This window comes from Oncorhynchus gorbuscha, linkage group LG17 (assembly GCF_021184085.1).
Source record: "Oncorhynchus gorbuscha isolate QuinsamMale2020 ecotype Even-year linkage group LG17, OgorEven_v1.0, whole genome shotgun sequence".
NCBI classification, from domain to species: Eukaryota; Metazoa; Chordata; class Actinopteri; order Salmoniformes; family Salmonidae; genus Oncorhynchus; species Oncorhynchus gorbuscha.
This window is the reverse complement of record NC_060189.1, coordinates 11,204,639-11,228,708: the sequence shown is the minus strand read 5'-3', so window position 1 is coordinate 11,228,708 and position 24,070 is coordinate 11,204,639. Positions and strand designations below refer to the sequence as shown.

The 24,070-nt window shown below is 41.0% G+C and overlaps 1 protein-coding gene across 3 annotated transcripts; it reads left to right on the top strand.

The window, feature by feature from the left end:
• The first annotated feature begins 155 nt into the window (after nucleotides 1-155).
• Nucleotides 156-20,206, top strand: LOC124001757 (heterogeneous nuclear ribonucleoprotein R). 3 transcript variants are annotated; one of them, XM_046308793.1, is made up of 13 exons: nucleotides 156-316; nucleotides 3,542-3,699; nucleotides 5,003-5,121; nucleotides 5,221-5,328; nucleotides 5,444-5,557; nucleotides 6,150-6,329; nucleotides 6,530-6,665; nucleotides 7,287-7,492; nucleotides 7,677-7,826; nucleotides 7,937-8,058; nucleotides 8,186-8,727; nucleotides 10,006-10,082; nucleotides 13,903-20,206. In XM_046308793.1, exons 2-12 carry the CDS (start codon nucleotides 3,546-3,548, stop codon nucleotides 10,035-10,037), a joined length of 1,863 nt encoding a protein of 620 aa, XP_046164749.1. In that variant the 5' UTR covers nucleotides 156-316; nucleotides 3,542-3,545; the 3' UTR covers nucleotides 10,038-10,082; nucleotides 13,903-20,206. The 3 variants fall into 3 exon arrangements, with proteins under 3 accessions (XP_046164749.1, XP_046164748.1, XP_046164747.1); XM_046308792.1 differs by lacking the exon at nucleotides 13,903-20,206 and having other exon boundaries at nucleotides 10,006-10,732; XM_046308791.1 differs by lacking the exons at nucleotides 10,006-10,082; nucleotides 13,903-20,206 and having other exon boundaries at nucleotides 8,186-9,583.
• The last annotated feature ends 3,864 nt before the right edge of the window (nucleotides 20,207-24,070 follow it).

Sequence of the window (24,070 nt, the reverse complement as noted above, 5' to 3'; positions counted from 1 at the left end):
AAACTGACACATTTTGCGTGTAAGTGCTTATTAACCAGTGCTAAATGCGTTAATAATGTAACAATATATTTCTATGGCGTTAATCCTGTTCAACGCCTTGTGAAATGCTGTCGGAAACCCCGTGGATCAGATGCGTGCGCGCGGCTGGCAGGGTCGGGTTGACCGCGAGAAAGGGGCGTGAACGAGCGCCAGAGCGGTCATTCTCCGATGTGCAAAACCAAATAAACAATCACAATTTCTCGGGACACTTTTGTTCACATTTGGCATTTCGTGACAATTTTAACTTTTTTTTTTAAATACTGGGATTTGTGCAGCGGTAAGTGCTTCCAGGTTTTGTTATTCATGATCAGGAAGGATTAGCAAAATGGGCTGTTGAAATTGCGATACTGTAGCAACTAGCTAGAGCGATTAGGCCCCAGTGTTGGACATTAGTTAATCATGGGGGGGAAACACCTGAAATCAAATGGGATGTAATCGATGCCGTTTGATCTTCATTTGTAATTGCATATGTACTGGTATTAATGTAGGCGAATGGCCAATTATGCTCAATCGAGGGGGGCGGGTCTGCTTAGCTTTGTGTACTACAGACGAGCCCACGTCCCAGACATACCAGCCAGACATGCATCGTGCAACCCAGCTAGTAGTAACGTTAGCCAGATGTACCTCCCACATGCAAAATATATTTCAACCGACTAGCTTAGGTACTTGTCGCACTTTTCAGTTAAAAGTAAAGTTATTGTAATATCGTGCTTGAATTTCATAGATTGAAGTGCATCTCGGTTAGCAATCTAGCACGTGAATGGTGTATTACCTCATACTTGTAATATAGCGCGCGAAAAAGTATTCAGGTGGCTGTCTGGTCGACACTGGCACTCATTTTTGTGTGGTTTCACAGTATGCAACCGTTATTGACAAATCAATACAAAGGTACATGGTGAACATGTGTGTGTGTGTGTGTGTATATAAAGAGTATACAATGGACAGTTGGGCTAGGGGGTAAAATAACACATCACATTACACTGGCACATAACTCCTGCTTGGTTGGCTACAATAATGTGTAAAGTCTGTATTGCGGATGCAATGTAATAGCCAATGAGAGGCTTTGACGCCACCGGTTGCCATATTGGTACTCCTCAGCAGCAGTCATCCACAGGAATGAATTGAGTTCCACAGTAGTTCAGATGTTACAAGGACACAATTACATGTTTTTAAGTATTTGTTGTTCTGGGTACAGTAACATTAGTACTCCTTAAAAAAAATACTATAATCTCTTAAGGAAACATTTTTGCCGAAAATTACACCCAAATCTAACTGCCTGTAACTCAGGCCCTGAAGCAAGGATATCAAATCAAATTTTATTTGTCACATACACATGGTTAGCAGATGTTAGTGCGAGTGTAGCGAAATGCTTGTGCTTCTAGTTCCGACAATGCAGTGAACCTGCCTTCCCCAGTTTGCCCTCCTTGGGCGTCTGGCCCACGAGGTTGGCTGGAAGTACCAGGCCATCACAGCCACCTATGCATATTCTTGTAACCATTTGAAAGGAAACACATTGAAGTTTGTGGAAATGTGAAAGGAATGTAGGAGAATATAACACAATAGATCTAGTAAAAGATAATGCAATGAAAAAAAACAACTTTTATTTGTGTTTTGGTGTCATCTTTGAAATGCAAGAGAAAAGCCATGTGTTATTCCAGCACAGCTGCAATTTAGATTTTGGCCACTAGATGGTAGCAATGTATGTGCAAAGTTTTAGACTGATCCAATAAACCATTGCATTTCTGTTCAAAATTTTGTATCAAGACTGCCCAAATGTGCCTAATTTGTTTATTCATAACTTTCATGTTCAAAACTGTGCACTCGCCTCAAACAAAAGCATGGCATTCTTTCACTTTAATAGCTACTGTAAATTGGATAGTGCAATTAGAATAACAATAATTTAAGCTTTCTGCCAATATCAGATATGTCTATGTCCTGGGAAATGTTCTTGTTATTACAACCTCATGCTAATCACATTAGCCTACATTAGCTCAACTGTTCCCTGGACTGGACACCGATCACGAAGAAGTTTTAAAGACATCCCCCAGAACTTTGGCGACTACTAAATTTTTTTTAAACCACTCGCTTTGGTCTGGATGTGTCAATGTGTAGTTCATGCGTGCATAATCTATGAGCAGAATTACTGTTTTACCTCAATAGCGGAGTTGCAAAAAGATGGTGTTTCCCATGTACTTACCACAAATTCCTCGTTTTGCTAAATTAGCAGTATTGTAAATAGCTCTCTCCATTGCGCTTTTTTGTATGGTCATTAGAGTATACATGATCTCAATTTTAGCTTCAATACACCAGAAATTTGGAAAAACTAAAATGTAGATTGTGCTGATTTATTGGCACGTTGAACCATATCGTGCGCAGTAGTTTAAAAACTCAGTAGATAGTGCTAAGACAATGAGCTTGTTCGACTGACTGATCTACAAAGAACCTCGAGCCATAAATAACTACTCATTATTATTTGTAGGTCAGTCAATCACTATTTGCCCATGATACATTACAGTTTTGGTCTTCTCGAATAAGGCCAATGACGTCATATCTGAATTTTGCCATCTTTATGCATGTTCCCCATTAGCCACAACATTTCTGCACCATTTCCCTACATTTCCCCCCACGTGTGCCAGCCCCCTAGCAATTCGCGTTCTAGCCAATGAGCTTCAGCCCCTCGCCATTTGAGTGACATCTAGCAAGATGCACATACATCAGAGTGAGTGAGAGAGCAATGACATGTGCACATATTGCGATGCACATATGTGATGTAGTACACAACTTTGGGGACCACTTTTGGCTCGTGAGTGCTACTTTCAGAACTACTGACTAAAAGTAACCTACTTGAAATATATATTTTTTATTTTTACTCCTTTGTTTAGTTCACATAATATAATAAAAAAAATATGCATTAAGGTGTCTGTAATAGAATATACTTTGCAAAAACGACTGTAGACATTAATAAACACATCTTTATAGCTTCCAAAATCTATTATTTAAAAAAAAAAAAACATTTTTACAATGGAGGAGTATGAATGGCTGCTTGGTGGCTTCAGTACTGTGCCCCTGTCAGACATCAGTGGTTGGCTCTATAACATTGCTCTGTAGATAGATAGCCAGCTAGCTAGCTAACTTACCAGGCTGAACTTTCCGTATTTCTATTATTCACATTTAAAAATGTATCCACTGAATTTCTGTCGACGTAGGCTTGATAATTCTTCCCCTGCTGTGGAGGTTTATTGGACACTTGTATGACGATGACATTAGCTAGCTAACTAATAGGCCTATTGCATCACAGTTGCATTTTACCCAATACCTAACATGTTCATATCCATAATTGGGCAGTAAATAGTATTCTACTCATTGTAGAGTAGCTGGTATTGTATTATCATGTCTTACATATTGTTTGTGAATGCGCAGCATAGGTGATGTATAGGCCTGCTTCTTCATGTGGTGTCTAGTCCCCTGGTATCTCTTTTGATTCACATCATTTGACCCAAAGGAGAATGGCAGCTGAAGTGAATGGCAGTTCTGCTCCAGTTAAGGAGGAAGACGAACCAATGGACATAACAGTAACACACACAGAGAACTACCAGACACTCATAGATGCAGGCCTTCCACAGAAAGTGGCGGAGAGCCTGGATAAGATATTTCAGACTGGTAAGTGCAAAGGGCGGGGGTTGTTCTCACTACTTCTTGATTGCATTGCATGATATTTCTTAAGACATCATAATGTATATTTCTGCAAGCTCAAGAAGACTATCAACCAAAGGATTCCACCTTGGTCAGCGGTATGATGTAAATCACGTTGAGTGAAGGAGTCAGTGAGCGTTGAGCTCGTAGCAGTGTAATGGTGACTTACAGAGAGAGCCCTCTCCCCCGGGCGTCATCATCATGTTTCAGTGACTCTCACCAGGAATGTATGACTTAGTTGTGACCCTATAAATAGAACGGAGTGGCTGCCGATCCGACTTTTCCTGTACCGTTCTTCCCGACAACTAAAGGTCAGAGAGGGCCTGCGCATGTACAGGATGCTCTATGTAAAAAAAAAATTATGTTGCCGCTGCCCCTCCCTCTCCGCGTCGAGGATCGGACATCTTTGCCTGGTGTAGTCTACAGACTTGGACATGTTGTACAATAGACATGATTGACTTATTGTACAACAAAACATTTTGTCTGTTGTAACAGTAGGTTATTGCAAGCATAAGCACAACACAAAAAGGCAGTCTAAGTAATGATTTCATGTTCTTTTTTCAGGAGGCTGTACATGCGACAATTTAGACAGCATCTCAACCAGGAGCAAGTCACAGACACGCAGTCTATATAGCGATTTAATCTTGTTTTTTTCACCATCACTGCAAACATTTGCAAAGCAGGGGGGCAGACAAGCAGTCAAAGTAGCAGTGTTATTTTTTTTTTTAGCTTCTCAGGCTGCATTATGGAAGCATAACTATAAAGATGACATTATCAGAAATGTACGCGCGTGTCTAAAACGCAGATTGTTTTGCCCCAATGCGTTGTGTAAACTGCGCCCCTGCTTGTGCTACGGCATTATCCTTAGTTTCAACAGACAGAGAAGGTTGTAGCCTACACCCTAAATTAGCCTACTTTTTAATAAAAAAAAAAGTTCATTCTAATAGCCGCATGTTCAGAAATATGAGGCAGAGACGTAGCCTACATGATCATGTAGATAAAATTGGTTGAGGGTTCATAAGAGGGTGGGTAAAGAGAGAAATGTGAAGGGGGAGGTTGAGCAGCAGCTATGTTTAAAATAAAATGTGTCCGTAAATTAATACATGCGAAAGAACGTAAATTGGATCTTCAGCTCTCGGGGCAAAAAAAACAAGGGGGCATGGTGATTATCTACGGATCCGCAGACTCTACCTAAATAGAATTCTCTCTTTCTCTCTCTGTCGCACTCTGTCTCTGTCTCTGTCTGTTGTTGTGTGTGTGTGCATCCCAGGACTGGTGGCTTACGCTGACCTGGACGAGAGAGCCATCGACGCCCTGAGGGAGTTCAATGAGGAGGGAGCCCTGTCAGTGTTACAGCAGTTCAGGGAGAGTGACCTGTCACATGTGCAGGTGAGTGGTCCTGTCCACACTGTCGCTCAAGAGTAGTCTTACAAAGACACAACAAGGTATACAAGTGATTTACACTAAACGCTATTGGTCCTCTCTCAGAACAAAAGTGCATTTCTCTGTGGTGTGATGAAGACATACCGACAGCGAGAAAAGCAAGGAAGTAAAGTTCAAGAATCCACAAAGGGTCCTGATGAGACTAAGATAAAGGTGAACAAATTGTTTCATCTTTTCTCATTAAGTTCCATAAGCTTATGTTTTAACAATGATGGACATATGGACTAAAGGTCTCTGAGTGAATGTATCTGTCGTTGATACTGTTTAGGCTCTTCTGGAAAGAACAGGTTACACTTTGGACGTCACCACAGGACAGAGGAAGTATGGGGGGCCTCCACCTGACGAGGTGTACTCAGGGGCCCAGCCTGGAATCGGAACAGAGGCAAGAAGCACAACCTATTTTCTATTGTCTGTCAGTCTTCTCATGCAGGCTATTTATTGGCTGTTAAGGAGGTGTTCTCCTCTCAATTTTGGGCTGTAGAAAAAAACATTCGCAACCTTATGGAAACGAAAGCAATTTTATTATGGTTCAACATTTTTAAGGTGCAATAAGTCAGATTTTCGTCCACAAACATATGCAAATTAAAACGTTATATGTAAATAATGAATGGTTAGTTAATGCCACAATGCAGTTAGAAACTTGCTAGCAAACATTGGTGGTATTGGAACTAAATAAATACCTCACTTTGAACCACACCATTTTTAGTATAGGTAGACAAAGGAGGGAAAGTCAACTTTAAAACGTGATGTAATTTTATTGGGATTTGCAGCTGTTGTTGGTAAGTAATGAATCTACCGGCTTCTGAAACATCTTACTCAGCCTTTAAAGTTATGATATTATCTAATATGCCTTTTCACAAATCGACCTCTTAAGTTCCTAGAGTGCTCCATCTTGTCCAAGTCAAAAATGCATTGAATACAATCAAAGCTACACAGTATGCTTGTAATTTGCCAATTTGATCTTATCAATGCAGGTATTTGTTGGCAAGATCCCCAGAGACTTGTATGAGGATGAGCTGGTGCCTCTGTTTGAGAAAGCCGGGCCCATTTGGGACCTGCGTCTAATGATGGACCCCCTTCTTTCGGGTCAGAACAGAGGATATGCCTTCATCACCTTCTGCAATAAAGATGCTGCCCTAGAGGCCGTCAAGCTTGTAAGATTTCCCCTTTTAATCGCCACAAGTAAAGAGCATGACTTGGTCATTTATGGTGTTTGCTTCTCTAGCCATGAACGTTGTAGACAGGTTGGTCACTGTGTCTCATCATGCCAGAGTTATGTGGGAAGTGTAACTGCATGACTTATCTGTGTGGGGGTCAATTTTGAGAACACGTTTTGTTTATATTTTTGTTCTAGTGTGATAATTATGAAATCCGGTCGGGGAAATACCTGGGTGTCTGCATCTCTGTCGCAAACAATCGGCTGTTTGTTGGGTCAATTCCAAAGAACAAGACAAGAGAAAGCATATTGGAAGATTTCAGCAAAGTCACAGGTTAGAGAAAATCAGTACCATTGTTATATCATATTTTTTGGTGCCCTTAATGTTAATAAGGTTTTATATTTGAAACATCGTCTGACAAGTACAAGGAAATTGGAGATTCTTACATACTTTCATAGAGATTTTCAACAAGTTATTAAGTTATCTGATTCATGCTTGAATACCTGGCTACAGGGTAGCCTAGTGGTTAGAGCGTTGGACTAGTAACCAAAAGGTTGCAAGTTCAAATCCCCGAGCTGACAAGGTACAAATCTGTCGTTCTGCCCCTGAACAGGCAGTTAACCCACTGTTCCTAGGCCTCATTGAAAATAAGAATTTGTTCTTAACGGACTTGCCTAGTAAAATAAAGGTAAAATAAAAATAAATACCCCACCTAGATATAAAGATCTGCCATTTTTTCCCTATCTTCATACCTTATATTAGTTGGTGCAGCCCTTATATTAGTTGGTGCAGCCCTGTGTGTTCTGACATTCATCCCAAATGATTTCATGAATCTATTCTTACCGGTGACCTCATGTCCTTGTCGATCATATTACACTCATATTATATAATCAGTGTAATGGAGGCTTTTCATGTGATTCTTTTTGACCATGCACATATGTGTGCCTCCACCAGAGGGCCTCGTGGAGGTGATACTCTACCACCAGCCAGATGATAAAAAGAAGAACCGTGGCTTCTGCTTCTTAGAATACGAGGACCACAAAACTGCGGCCCAGGCCCGTCGCCGCCTCATGAGTGGCAAGGTGAAGGTGTGGGGGAACCCTGTTACTGTTGAGTGGGCAGATCCAGTAGACGAACCGGACCCAGAGATTATGGCAAAGGTAAGTTCCTGAAGATCCCCTCTGTCAAGCTAGTGTCTGACTACAGCAAAGGATGTTAAATCACAGATACTGGGGAGTAGAGGAAATACCCAGATATCTTTCATGTAGAAACATTACACTGAGAGAACTGGCCGTTCTATGCCAGAGAACAACTTCTAAACTCACTGTGTTGGTCTTCCACCAGGTAAAGGTGCTGTTTGTGAGGAACCTGGCCACACCGGTCACAGAGGAGCTCCTAGAGAAAACGTTCTCCCAGTTTGGGAAGTTGGAGCGGGTGAAGAAGCTGAAAGACTATGCCTTTGTTCACTTTGAGGACAGAGATGCTGCCGTGAAGGTGAGTAGTGGCGTCTTCTACACCTCCTTGGAGTATGCATGCTATGTGCTTGCCTTGTGCTTGTAGAGAATCTCTGGGAAATTCACTTGGGGAAACCCATCACTGTTTAGGCAATGCAACAAATGAATGGCAAAGAATTGGAAGGCGAGGAGATAGAGATTGTTCTGGCAAAGCCTCCGGACAGGAAGAGGAAAGAGCGGCAGGCCCAGAGACAGCCAACTAGGACCACAGGGTGAGTAGAGGTTGACCGCACCTAGCCACGCCCAGTCCGCTTGGAGTGGCTGGTATGACTGTATTATGATATTTTTTTGCCATTTGTCTTATTTCGTATGTCCCTGTTTGCTTTGTTGTTGTCACAGATATGATGATTACTACTATTATCCTGCTCCACGCATGCCGCCTCCCATGCGAGGCAGGGGCCGAGGTGGGAGAGGTGGCTATGCCTACCCTCCAGACTACTACGGTTACGAGGACTACTACGACGATTACTACGGGGGTGGTTACGACTACCATGACTACCGAGGTGGCTACGACGACCCTTACTACGGGGGATACGATGATGTCTACGTGCCGAGAGGAAGGGGGGGCAGGGTGAGTCGAGGTGCCCCCCCTCCCCCTAGAGGCCGAGGAGCACCACCCCCCCGTGGCAGAGGTGGCTACGTCCAAAGGGGGGCTCCTATGGGTGTACCGAGGGGAAGCCGTGGGAGCCGGGGAGGTCCGCCCCAGCAGAGGGGCCGCGGCATCAGAGGGTCCAGGGGAAACCGCGGGGACAACTTGGGCGGGAAGAGGAAGGCTGACGGTTACAACCAACCGGACTCCAAGCGCCGGCAGACCAACAACCAGAACTGGGGCTCCCAACCCATTGCCCAGCAACCCCTGCAACAAGGTGGCGACTACTCTGGTAACTATGGTTACAATAATGACAACCAGGAGTTTTACCAAGATTCTTATGGGCACCAATGGAAGTAGACAAAACATGAACGGATTGGGCTTTGACAGCAACCTTTGATTGGCTGTGTGTATATATCACCCTTCACATTCAAAAGAAATAGAAACAAAATAAAAAATGAATCAAAATGCATAAATAACATTAGAAATATGGATTTGTTGCACTACAGTACCAATATGGAGCAAAATATGAATGTACATACATAAGCTTGCTTAATATTTTGTGCTAATCCTTTTTTGCTTTGCTTGTGGCTACTTGGGACATTTTATACCATTATTTTATTATTTTTTTTAAATTTAAGATTTTTTTGTTTAACTTTTTTAAGCTGGCATTTACAGGAAAAATTGGATGATCATAAAAAAAAGAAGAGAAAATTTATTTGAGAAAGCATTTGCAATCATGAGAATCGTTCAGTGACTGGCCAGCAACCCATTCCCAGACCCCTCTCCTCATTGGACATTTTCCTTCCCAGATTTCTGATAGGTAGGCATAGGACTTTGCTTGTACATAAAGGCTTTAAACTGAAAGCTTTATTTTCAGTTTTGTTGCAGAGGTGGGGGAAAAAGGAGAGGAAAATTGCACTTTTTCATGTACCGGAATAGTTACGTAAAAGTTGTATGTTAAGCATTCGTAGAAGTAGACAAACTGTGTTTTTCTAAACGTATTACTACAGCTCTCTCAAATTTGCCCTTTTAGATAATGGGTCTGGCAAAACCTTAATCGCCAAGACAATTTGCTCTTTGATGTGTTTGTATTTATAAAAATGTTCTTGTTACATTTCAATAAAACTCAACCATACTTCACTCAATTATCAGCAATTTCAAATTCAGTTGTGTCAAGTCGTGTCATGATTAGACTAATTTTGACCTCCATGTTTGGCCTTGAATGTGAGTGATCTGATTTTTTTTATGAAAGACACAAAGCAATTGCTTTTATTAAGATCATATAGTTATTTGACTGATGTTTTGCTATTCCAATTTGGGCATCTTTACACCAAATAGTGTAAAGTGACATCAAAACAATTACACCGTACACCTGGCAATTCACGCAAATGTGCTATTTCCTGGCCCCTCCATTTCCCGGCAATGTAAATAGTACAGCATATTTTTCTGATATTTTTTTTATCCTTTTGATTTCTTATTTAGCTACTCTCCCATTTTATTACAACTTAACAGTTTTATTTTGTGTTTTGTTTGTTTAAGTTTCTCCTTTTATTCCGAATTACCCCAGGTGAAGACGCGAGAACGGCAGCGGTTGAGTGAGTGAGGAACACATCTATTCTCTGCTGTGTTCTTCCCCAAAGAAGGGTGAGCCTGGTTTACCTCTTCACCGCTAAACTGGCGCTACTCTCCTCTGCTGAGGGGCCTCAGCCCACTTCACTTGTTTTGCTCAGTAAAATAATGCACCAGTTTTATTACATCAGCTGGTATCTGATGTTAACTCATGTTGAAAATGACTAAATTCGTTTTCTGGTAAACACCTCTAGTAAAATAAATTGTGGTAAGGTGAATGGAAAATACTTAGAGGTTTATGCGTGAACACAGATAATGCAGTGGTGTGTTTACTGAGCAGAACATAGAAAATAGCGCTCTCCTCGTATGAGGACTACAGTCACAAAGCTTCCCCAAACTAGCGCTACCTTGCCAGAGACCAAAGACATTGTAGGTACAGGTTATGCAGATTAGGTGTCACCTTTTGTTGAAAGTCAAAAGTTCACTGCTGTCCTTAACAAAAACAAAAAGTGGGCAGATGAAAAAGGATCAGTCTGTGTGTATATGCTGTATTAGCATATCACTTGATTGTTGAACGTCAAAAGCTCACTGCCATCCTGAATGAGATTCATAAAAGAGGGCAGATGAAAAAGACTATCCTGTGATTATGTGTAAGCGCTGCATCAGCTATTTATTTTGTTTGGGTTCTCCTGAAAAGAGTGAATTAAAGCCAACATTCAACTGTGTTCCTGCACTTGGGACAATCCTGCTTTATAGACCTATCATGGCCTCATGTTCCAAATGCACATGTCTAAATTTGGCAAAACAAGTCTGAAGATAGAGATAAATGTTTTCCTGCTCACCATTTGGAATCTGGAGGACTAATGCAATTGGAATCTTATGTCTACTGAACGTCTTGTGGAAGGACCACACGATTGGCTAATCTCTTTGTACTGACAGATTGGATACTGTTGCCCCATAATGGATCTTTGGAAGTACGTATGGACTTCATGATCACTGTTCATTGTCTCTACTCTGGCACCCTGTCTCGGGCTTATTCAGATATACATCTATTCAAATTTACCAAACATAATCAGTTTAAGGGCACAGAAATTACAATTTGCCTTGGAGTTGAACCAACAACCCCCCCCTAAGTCATCTGTTTATACACTCACATTACTTAACTGATCAGATAGCTGTTTTCTATCGGGCACAGAGTTCCATGCTGATTTAGGTGGACGGAATAAAGCCAGTTACTGTTGTATTATAGACAGAATAGGTTTAGTTTAGAATAGGACCACTTGTCTAGTGTTTATCACCATGTTGGAGTTTAGTGAATAGTGATATTTGATGTGTTAGTGTTTTCAATACAATGGCGTCTGGCATGAGTTTTTTTCTCCTAATACAGTTGATGGTCGACTTTTATAAGAGAGCCAACTGTGATAATATAATCACATTCTGTTCATTATTAATATAGACTTGAATGTTCAAAAATGAAATGTATTATATATTACATAATACATTTATTATAATTGATTATCCAGCTTACAGCGCTCCAGGCTGGATACTCACATCCTCTCATTCTCAGCTAGCAATGCTAATACATTTCAAAATGAAAATGAAAAGTAGCTAAGTATCTGACCGTACCCAACCCCAGAGTAAATCCTGTTGCTGTACCTTTTGCTGTTTGATTCAACTGTGAGGCAATCTATTGGATATGCTTCTTTATTTATCTTTTCAATGGAGATCTCAGGCTACTCTCATATCCTGAGTCATATCCTGGAGTGGGCTTTGAATTTGTACTCAGTGTTATTCCTGACATATCAGCCCTCCACCGTTCCGTATCGTATAGTTTTGACCCGTACCCTAATGTGCGTCTGCGCAAGTGTTATCTTATGCTAAAAGAAATACATGATGGTCCTTGCACACATATGGCCCCAGGCATTTTTATGTGAAATTTGTATACCTATAGATTACCAGTCAAAAGTTTGGACACACCCACTCATTCAAGGGTTTTTCATTATTTGTACTTTTTTCTACATTGTAGAATAATAGTGAAGTCATCGACACTATGAAATAACACATATGGAATCATGTAGTAACCAAAAAACTGTTAAACAAATCAAAATGTATTTTAACAAGTGTGCCTTGTTAAAAGTTAATTTATGGAATTGTTCATTCTTAATGCATTTGAGCCAATTAGTTTTGTTGTGACATGGTATACAAAAAATAGCCCTATTTAGTAAAAGACCAAGTCTATATTATGGCAAGGACAGCTCAAATAAGTAAAGAGAAATGACAGTTCATCATTACTTTAAGACATGAAGGTCAGTCATTGCGGAAAATATCAAGAACCTTGAAAGTTTCTTCAAGTTTTTTCAAAAACTATCAAGTGCTATGATGAAACTGGCTCTCATGAGGACCACCACAGGAAAGGAAGACCCAGATTTACCTATGCTGCATAGGATAAGTTCATTAGAGTTACCAGCCTCAGAAATTGCAGCCCAAATAAATGCTTCACAGAGTTCAAGTATCAGACACATCTCAACATCAACTGTTCAGAGGAGATTGCGTGAATCAGGTCTTCATGGTCAAATTGCTGCAAAGAAACCATTAATAAACGACACCAATAAGAACAAGAGACTTGCTTGGAAATAGCTCTTACATTGCTCACCAAGAAACATGAGCAATGGTCATTAGACCGGTGGAAATCTGTCCTTTGGTCTGATGAGTCCAAATTTGAGATTTTTGGTTCCAATGATCTCCGCATGTGTGGTACCCACCGTGAAGCATGGAGGAGGAGGTGTGGAGGTGCTTTGCTGGTGACACTGTCTGTGATTTATTTAAAATTCAAGGCACACTAACCAGCATGGCTACCACAGCATTCTGCAGCGTTACGCCATCCCATCTGGTTTGCACTTTGTGGGAACATCATTTGTTTTTCAGCAGGAAATGATCCAACACACCTCCAGGCTGTGTAAGGGCTATTTGACCAAGAAGGAGAGAGATAGAGTGCTGCATCAGATGATCTGGCCTCCACAATTACCCGACCTCAACCTAATTGAGATGGTTTGGGATGAGTTGGACCGCAGAGTGAAGGAAAAGCAGCTAGAAAAGCAGCCAACAAGTGCTCAGCATATGTGAGAACTCCTTCAAGACTTGGAAAAGCATTCCTCTTGAAGCTGGTTGAGAGAATGCCAAGACTGTGCAAATCTGTTGTCAAGACTACTTTGAAGAATCAAAAATATATTTGTTTAACACTTTTTTGCTTACTACAATGATTCCATATGAGTTATTTCATTGTTTTGATGTCTTCACTATTATTCTACAATGTAGAAAGAAAAAGCGTTGAATGAGTAGGTGTGTCCAGACTTTTGACTGGTTCTGTATATTGTTCCACATGTATTTTGCCCTGTCATCTCTTGTATGTAAGATTTTGAGAGTTGTCTTGTTGATGCTGTGTATGACTATGAAATGGAAGTCCTATGTAAATTCATCAAACTTTGGCTCACACAAGCACCCTTATCTCTGAATAAGGATCTGAATGTTGCTAATTTCAAATTAATTGATAAACACTGGATAACATCATATACAGAATATATATTTTATGCTCAATTTGCAATGCAATGCAATTTTGCAATTAGAACCAAATGATCTCTCAACCAGAAGCCAAATACAATAGATTATTACCATGCTACAAAAGATTCAACAACCAAATGGTGCCAATGCACTAGCTACACCTAACTTTAGAAATTCACGACCAAACCGTTTTAATTCTCAACCCTGTGGTTCCAAAAAACAAAAAGGAATCAACAAAAGAATCTGATTAATTTCAGATGACTTCCAGGAGGAGTGATGTAGGTACTTCTCTATCGTATTTTAACTCCTTGCTTTTGTCACCTGGCTTATCTATCAGGATGCGTGTCCGAGGTGGCCCCGACCCAGTCTTGTCACGATGTGGACTTGCTAGGTGGGGCTCCCAGACAGAGGCAGCTGTAAGGACTACGGGGTAAGTTTAGGATGTTTTCTTCCCAAACCATTGTTCTCTTTCACTGTCTTTCTCTCCCTCTGATTCAGGTCTCACCAAATCCCTGTGGGGATTAAGATGCAGAAAGAAAACGTCAGTGTCTGGGTGAGTTTAGGTAGAGAGAAAAGTACTGTATCCCTCAATACACAGTTAGAGAAGTTAACTTTGGAGTTGGAAAAAATGTTGAGTTACTTGGAGAAAGAATACAGTATACGATTCAGAATACCAAAAATAGTAATTCTGTTCATTATCAAATGCCTTAGTTTACAGAAACGTACTCTAAACACTACTTTTATCAAATGTAATGTGTCGTAAGGATTAGCAAAAATAGCTCCCTGTAGCAATTACCTTTTAGAGGTGAAAACAAGAGCTCTGTCTCTAGTCTAAAGAACTACAGACCACATTATAAATGCTTTGGGGTCGAGCTTGAAGCTGTTAGAGCTTACTCCAATTGCATATCAGCTCCCAGTGTTGAGTTTTTTCTCCCTGGAATTATATGTATTGCTCTATGATTCTCTGGAATACAATTTGTTGCTCTATGATTCTCTGGAATACAATTTGTTGCTCTATGATTCTCTGGAATTCAATTCGGTGCTCTATGATTCTCTACAATTCAGTTCGTTGCTCTATGATTCTCTGGAATTCAATTTGTTGCTCTATGAATCTCTGGAATTCAATTCGTTGCTCTACGATTCTCTGGAATTCAATTTGTTGCTCTATGAATCTCTGGAATTCAATTTATTGCTCTATGATTCTCTGGAATTCAATTTGTTGCGCTATGATTCTCTGGAATTCAATTTATTGCTCTATGATTCTCTGGAATTCAATTCGTTGCTCTATGATTCTCTGGAATTCAATTTGTTGCTCTATGAATCTCTGGAATTCAATTTATTGCTCTATGATTCTCTGGAATTCAATTTGTTGCTCTATGTTTTGTAAAAGAAAATCACGTCAATGCCCAGTAGCTAATTGAATATTTATTAATATAACTTCACTTTTCCTCTTATGGAGTTGAGAGAAAAAAATCTGCATTTTGCTGTCATAGCAAATTCATAGCTCCATTTATATCATAGTAGCTATAGACACTAAAATGTTCAAAAGACCACCCAGTGGGCAAAACTTGGTTGAAAAGACGTCTTCTTCTGTTCACAAACTGGTTGAAATGGACATTGTTTTTTGTACAACTTTTTACAGACCAGAATATGATTTTTTTTAATGACCACCATACGAGCAGTTGCCGATAATTATTACCATAATTGTTAACTCTGACCACTATATTATGTGGTCATAGTTAAGACCTCATCATAACCTGATAATGCCCACCTGCTGCAAAAAGTATTTCAGAGGATAAAGTTGGAAATTGAATACATTGTTTGTTACCTTTCTATTTGTTTCCATAGGCACCAATGAAAGTTGAAATCTGCAACATATTGTTAACTAGGCAAGTCAGTTAAGAACAAATTCTTATTTACAATGACGGCCTACAGTGGGTTAACTACTTTGTTCAGTGGCAGAAAGACAGAGTTTTACCTTGTGACCTCGGGGATTTGATCCAGCAACCTTTTGGCTACTGGCTCAATTCTCTAACCACTAGGCTACCTGCCGCCCCCATTAGATCAAGCAATGGCAAAAACAAACTGTAATTGTTTCAAGATTCACCCACAGACATTACATGCATGGAAAGACTGGGACACAGAGTATATAAAGGCCCATTGCTTTTTGTATTAATGATGAATGATATGATGGGGTAGATCCTCGTCAAGGATCTCTGAGCACAGAAAGCGAACGTGAGCGTAGTGGCCTTCTTCAAGAGTGGTGCAATGAGTCAGATCTGGTGTGAAGAGAATCAGCTTCATCACGGCAGTCAGGGGTGTATTTTAGGACTTTCCAGAGGGCCCACAACAAATCAACCTCCTGAGTTTTCTGGCTTTTCATGACACTTACTGTAAGCATAATAAGAGAAGAAAATAAATGACCTATTGGCATAATGTAGACATGCAAGACACCACAGAACAGTAATGCTGTATATTTAACAGTCAGAATCTACAAAAAATGTCTCGTTGTCTATGTTAAATGTTTCAACTGCTCACATTTAACTTAGCCACTACACTAGTGTGCACACGAGTGGTAGCAAAGGCATTTTCTCCTCTGTCCACATTGAAGATCAGATTACAGTAGAAAAAAGGCTTCAAAAAGGGTTCTTTGGCTGTCTCCATTGGATAACCCTTTTTGTTTCCAGGTAAGGGTTCTACCTAGAACCAAAAGGGTTCTACCTGGAACCAAAAAGGGATTCTTTAAAGGGTTCTACTGTAGGGTCTACCGAAGAACCATTTTACGTTCTTTTTGTCTTAGCGTGTATCATAGTCGATGGCTATAGATTTAAGGAGGGGTGGTTCTCTCTCCTTTCCTTGGGATGTGGCAGAATAGGTCCCTGGTAACTGAGTGGGTGGCTAAGCACTGCAGTAGAGGCCAGGCATAAGGTCATTGACATGTTTCAGGAACTGTAAAGACATAGATGAACCATTAACCATGATTATCCATTAGATAATCATGGTTAATGGTCAAATGGCACTACTCCTGAAAAAGGTCAACAGGCTGCGACGTTCACATTACATTATGCCCACGTTGGAGGATGTTCTTTACAAGCTCCCGAAGGCCAGAGTCTTCACGCTCTTGGACGCCAGAGATGCCTTCCTGCAGTGCAAGCTCAACGAGCCCAGCAGCTACATGACTACCTTTTGGACACCCTGGGGCTGGAAGAGGTGGTTGAAGCTTCCGTTTGGGGTCTCCGTGGCTCCAGAGGCCTATCAGCGGAAACAGCACGAGCTGTTGGTGGAACCCATGGCAGATGATATCCTCGTAGTGGGCTATGAGGACAGTGATGAGGAGGCAGAATATGACCATTACGCCAAGCTGCTGGCCCTGATGGACAGATGCAGACAGGTCAAGCTAAGGCTAAGCATAAAAAAGCTTCAGTTTAAAGTGCCAGAGGTCCGCTTTCATGGGCACATCTTGTCCTCCACCAGATTGAAGGTGGATCCTGAGAAAGTGAAGGCTGTCTTGGAAATGCCCCAAATTCATCAACGTGCCACACACCACTTTGCAATGAGCTGGAGGCAGTATGCATTTTGAAAACATACACTTAATTGTTTGAAACCTGAAGGTTTTACTACATATTATGATGCAAGCAGGAGGGCCAGCCTGTGGCATTCGCCCCTAGGGCACTCACTCCAACAGAGCAGAACTATGCCCAGATAGAGAAGGAGTGCCTCAGCATTGTGTTTGCATGCCAACGCTTCCACCATTACCTGTATGGGAGCGACAACATTACCACGGAGACAGATCACAAGCCCCTTATTGCTATATTCAGCAAGCCTCTCCTGAATGCCCTGAAATGACTGCAGAGCATGCTACTGGCCCTACAAAACTACAACCTCAAGCAGAAACAACAGCAGAGACAATGATCAAACACTGCAAGGCTCAGTTTGCCAGTTATAGTCATCCAGATAGGGTAATTTCAGATAATGGACCCCAATTCTCTGAATTTGAGTTCTGAAAATTTGCTGCAGAATGGGAATTCGAGCACGTCACCTCATCACCACGACACCCAAAAGCTAATGGGAAGGCGGAGTCGGCAGTCAAAATCGCAAAGAACCTCTGCAAAAAAGCTCTGCGAGAGGGCAAAGATGCCTGGATAGCAATCCTGCAGTGGCGCAATACCCCGACAGAAGGCATGGATAGCAGCCCGGCCCAGCGCCTCATGACACAGCGCTTAAAATCAGCTCTGCCAGCACTCTCTTGGAGCCATGTGTGGTGACAGATGTGCTGTTGAAGCTACTTCACAGAAGACAGGTATCCAAGTTCATCTATAACAAATCAGCAAAAGACTTACCTGAACTCAGGGTGGGTGAAACAGGGACCGGATGGGTCTCGGATCCTGTGTACAGAAAGTGGCACCATACTCCTACTTGCTCAAAGTGAATGGATCACTGAACCATCGTAACAGGGTTGACCTTCGGATTGCTGAGCCTACACCTACTCAGAACCCTGATTGTCATAGGGGTCGCATGACAAAAGACGGAACCCCAGCAAGTCACATGGGGCCTTGAGGTACTGGGCAAAGAGCCAGGTGATCACAGGTCGGCCGCTCCCTCGCCCATCAATGCTCCCCTTAGAGAGTCAGGTGACACGCCTGTGCGGGAACCCGCAGTCCTCGCAGACAAGCCCCCTGTCTTTTCACGCCACTGGTGTCTGTCCAAGCCACCAAAAATACATAATCTATATTCTGTTCATGTTGAAAATTATTAATAGGTTTGTTTTGTTAAGGAATTGACAGCTCCTGTCCTATTTTATAAATGGGAAGATGGTATGGGTGTAAAATGGCAGGGTGATGCCATCTGTTGGTAAATGTTCATTACTTCAACTCCAGTGTTTTTACCGGTGTGCTTGAGATATCCGGATCTATTGCAAGGTACTGAACAAGACTGGTTACTTGCATCAATGCGGAGACCAGAGTAATACGATTCTAACGGAATCGGGAAATGCTCGGCCCGCATGAAGCTCCTTGAGTCCTAGTCCATCCCTAGTCCCCTGAGTGTCAAACGGAATATCCTCGAGCCCAGTGTGTTGACTGGGTACACTATGCCATGAGACCCTAACCCAATTTGGTGCACTCTGCCAGCTGTTGTTTGCCAACTGTGTTAAGCCGAGTCATGCAAAACCTGCTGAAAAATAAGATTTGAATAATTGTAAAGGTTCTAGTGTCTTATATCCAATGGGTGCATGGCAGAGTTTCCTTTAAGAAAATGTGGCACTGGACATTTGACTGGCAGCATTTTAATTTACCGGACCTATAGATGCATTGGGTGCGTAACCTGATCAGGGCATCCACCCACGGTTCTCCGAAATCACATTTCAATTATGGTAATTAATATCAACAGAACAGAACAACAGAAAAGTTTACCTATTTTATTGGTCAGTTTGTTGAGAAAGAAATAGCCAATTCCAAACAGACTCTAGGACAGATGTGAGACGATAGATCCCAAATTCATACAACCAGTAGGCCTAAGCAAAAAATAAATAAGAAAACGTTAAAAAGCAATGAGTCTGATTTAGCTTAAAATGTTGATGAACTATTATTTCTTCACATTATAAGCACAGCAATGCGCACAAGACAGTAGGCTATGCACAAATGTTCATTCCATAATGCAATTTAATGGAAAACAACATTGTCAAAGTGCACTACACATGCGAACGGTTTCATGTGACAGGGATGAAAATATCTGTTAAAATTTAGAAAGCGGGGAGTTCTAATATGCAACAACTTGCATGGGTTGACAATATGATTAGATTGTGCCTTTGACCACCAGACAATTAAATGAAGTTGATATAAAATAATTGCCTTCACAGATATGGTCAGATTTTGGCTAGGCCACTTAGAAGCAAGGTAAGACATGCCTCAGAATATGCAGTAAAACGTTCAGGTTCCAAACAATTAAGTATATGTTTTCATAATGCATACTGCCTCCAGCTCATTGCAAAGTGGTGTGTGACACGTTGATGAAGTCGTCCTTCAGTGTGCATTTGCTGTTTGAGATGCTGAAGCAGCAGCCCTCCCGCTGTCTTGACAGATTTTCCGTTCGAAGGCTCTGTATCTGTAAAAAATATGCTAATTAACTTATAGACTGATAAGCATAACCTGTCCAATGCATTTCCATCGACTGGTATTCCCATCAATGAATTGGCTAAAAAGCATTATTTTGCAATGGAATTTTTTCTTCTGGACAATTGGTCGGTGCCAATTGTATTTATCGGCCTTTTCATTTTTTATCAGCCAAAAACCGGCTATTACCGGCTAAAGGAAGCCCTGGTGCATGGCCCACAAACACTATGCACATGTTTATATAGATTGGTGTCTATAAATTGTGTAGCATTTAGGTAACTGGTCAGTAATTACATCAGATTTGAACCATAAACCAGACGTCAACCAAAATATAAAAAAATAACTCTTATTCTGGTTGTGATCTGGTTATAAGACATTCCAACCAGATTTCAACCAGAAAAATATATACTACCGTTCAAAAGTTTGTTGTCATTTAGAAATGTCCTTGTTTTTGAAAGAACATCACTTTTTTTGTCCATTAAAATAACATCAAGTTGATCAGAAATACAGTGTAGACATTGTTAATGTTGTAAATGACTATTGTAGCTGGAAACAGATGCCTCCCAAGTCCTCAAATGGCAGCTTCATTAAATAGTATCCGCAAAACACCAGTCTCAACGTCAACAGTGAAGAGGCAACTCCAGAATGCTGGCCTTCTAGGCCACTATTCATCCATGGCAAAGATTCTGTAATTATATGTCTCGCCTTTCATCTGTGTTTGGTGTTAGCTAGTTACTGGCTAGAGAGGTCTTCATCTGTGTTTGGTGTTAGCTAGTTACTGGCTAGAGAGGTCTTCATCTGTGTCTGGTGTTAGCTAGTTACTGGCTAGAGAGTTCTTTATCTGTGTCTGGTGTTAGCTAGTTACTGGCTAGAGAGGTCTTCATCTGTGTTTGGTGTTAGCTAGTTACTGGCTAGAGAGGTCTTCATCTGTGTTTGGTGTTAGCTAGTTACTGGCTAGAGAGGTCTTCATATGTGTTTGGTGTTAGCTAGTTACTGGCTAGAGAGGTCTTCATCTGTGTTTGGTGTTAGCTAGTTACTGGCTAGAGAGGTCTTCATCTGTGTCTGGTGTTAGCTAGTTACTGGCTAGAGAGGTCTTCATCTGTGTCTGGTGTTAGCTAGTTACTGGCTAGAGAGGTCTTCATCTGTGTCTGGTGTTAGCTAGTTACTGGCTAGAGAGGTCTTCATCTGTGTTTGGTGTTAGCTAGTTACTGGCTAGAGAGGTCTTCATCTGTGTTTGGTGTTAGCTAGTTACTGGCTAGAGAGGTCTTCAGTCAGCATGGAACCAAAGGAGGGAAGAGTCGTTTAAAACTCTGACACTGTTTTCATATCAACACATCCGTCAGTGCTGCTGTGAACTGCATCACAAGACACATGCCAAATGATTATGGGTGATATTTTAGTCAGTCAAAAGGCTTATTTTACATGGGAATCAGAATGACTGTTCGGAACCTTTAAATGTGGCGGTTCGCACTTTCAGTTTTGGGTGAAAGCTGCCATCTATCCACAGTTTCTGGTTTGGATAAGTTCTAATCGTCACAGTGAGAGCTACATCCTCTACATTCTGATGATCACTGAGTCTGTATACGACGATACTATTCTCAGAGGCGACCCGGAACATTTCCCAGTCCACGTGATCAAAACAATTTTGAAGCATAGATTCCGATTGTTCGGACCCACGTTGAACAGTCCTTACCACGGGTGCTTCCTTTTTAGGTTTCTGCCTACAGGTGGGGGGAGCAGAATGGAGGTGTGATCTGATTTTCCGAAGGGAGGGTGGGGGAGGGGGTCTTTCCCACGATTCTAGCCAAACTCGAATTTCCTTCATGAAAATGTTGAACAGATTTAGCAGTACTCACAAAGTCCAATTTGAGAGGAGACTGTTTTTTTTATTCAAGTCAGAGTGAAAGCCATAAGTCATTCATCAATAAAAAATGAAAATGAATTTAACTCTGCTGTGTCTGACTTTTTTCTACTCTGTTCTTGTTCTGTGTATCACGTGTGGTGATTTAAACTCATATTATTACCCAATATTTTAGGGTTTAAGGTGAAACGTTCAGTGAATTCCTGGCATCATTTTATGTCCTGAGATTTGGTACTGACGTACCATCTTTTATGATTTAATGATCATTTTATTACATATTACAACCACAAGTATCTACATGGTTATTACTTCCTGCTGTTTACATCTACTTTGTTATTACTTCATGTCCCAGTCCACATTCATATTGTAATATTGTAATGTGAAACATTTTAATGAGTTGAGATTGGTTGATCTGTCGGGCATCAATGTTAGTGCGACTTTATTGACAAACTGCTAGACTAATCTGACTGCAGAGACCAAAGACCAGGCATAAGGCTGCAAAATTCTGTGAACTTTAAATAATTTTCCTGGTTTTCTAGGAATCTTGGTTGGAGGATTCCGGATTTCTTGCGTATTCCCTCCTGATTCCAGGAATCCTCCAACTGGGATTTTGGGAACAACAGGGAATTTAATGAAAGTTTCAGGAATTTTGCAATTTACATCAGGCAGTAGAAATGGACTGATACTAAGCTGGGTTTGTTGCTGAATCATTTCAGTGTGTGTAATTGTATTCCAGCTGTTTTGGGTAGTGAATACCAAATCTACCCAACCCAATAAGGGCTTCAAACTTTGAATTAGGCTGATGTAACATGTTGTTCATTAGCTTCATTTTGGGCAGTTCTATAGATGTCTGGAGCTGATTTGACCTCAAAATAAGTTGCATTTTGCTACCACTTGAGGGCAGTGAAATACTTGCTTGTAGTAGAGATGGAGGGTCCAGCTTTTCTTCCTTCTGAACTTTTTAAACATGAATAGTTTCACCTCACTATGTGTTCAATGTACAGTTAGGAAACATTTGACCATTTGTAAAATACTTCTTTATTGAATGAGTGACTCCATGGTTAAAATTAAGATTTAGAACTAGGCTCTTAAGTGGGTCATTAGACTGCTCTCTTAGGCGGTTTCTTTTTAACAGTGAGCATTAAACTCACGGCCAAACCCTTAGTGTTATGAGCATATTCATAATAGTTGTTTTGCTATCTCAGTTCCCCAGTAATACACTCCTAATTGTTTTACGCTGTCTCTGTGCTTGGCTACTGGGAAGTGAAGATAACCACTCCCCTTCAGCTGAAGATGATAATGAGGCCATAAACTTTGACTAGCAAAACACTTCACTTCCTCCCTTTGAGAAGGAATATAATGCTTATTTTGAGGATACTTCTTAGTAGTAGTAGGACCACCTCATCTTTGAAGTGCTTGGCTTGTACTTTCTTCATGCTATCATTTTTACCTGGCCCTCTACAATATCAAAAGGAATCTGTACCAGAGTATACTAAAATAACTTGAATGTAAGTCAAATTGGTACAGATTTGTTTCCCAATGTGTTTGTGATGGTGCTGGTGTTTTTGTGATGGTGCTGGTGCTTTATTTTTACTAAGACCATTTGAGCTTGCCATATGAAGAATCAAGAAGTCAAATGTGTTTTTGATGTTGATCGTCGGATTTCAGTGGCTATGTCTCATTCCTCCAAATCTCATTTCAGCATAAAACACCTTGAACAAATAACAGCTTAAAAATGTAACATTAGTCTGGTCTCCTGTGTCCTTTGCTTGCTTTAGAGGTTCAATCCCCTGGTGTTTAAACAAAAGCACACGCAAATCTTATTCTTAATTAACACGAGAGTTTAAAGCCCACCATCTTTTTTGGCTTGTGCTAGATTTGTGACATTGACAAGAGCCTAGAGCGTGTCCTGCCAAAAAAAGAGGGCAGAGAATCTGTGAGAAGAGAGGAACACAGCGTTTATGTGTTAATGTGATTATGGGTCAGATTGTGTGGGCATGGTGTGTTTTTTTTATGACTGTTTTAATTTCAAGTGGCTCCAACTGGATCATGAACTTGTCTTTGTAATTAAGGCCTGTGTAGGATTGTGTGTGCGACGCACATGCCAACACCTGGGTGGCCAGGTGCTCAGGCCTTCAAAACAGAAGTGGAGAAATCTGAGCAGGAGAACTCTACCTGACTTAAGAGGGAAATCTGAGGAAACAGATGGAGAAAGTGCCTTGATTACTCCAAAGATTTGTTTTTACAGTAGATGGTGTTGCTATTGAACTCTCTGACCAAAGGCTACCACTGGAGAAAGATTGAAAAGACCATGGAGTGTATGAGTGTCTCTGCCAGGCCAGACTATGATGGTCTAAACAATCACAGCCCTCCCCTCCTGGAATTAGAGTTGGGTCAGTGTCAGCTGTGTGCGTACTGGTAGCGAAGTCAGGTGCAGGAGAGCAGAGATTTTTGAACAGGCGCACGCACACTTTATTTAGGCAAAAGTACAAAACAGTCACAAGAATTTTGTTTAACAATAAACATCTTTGTGA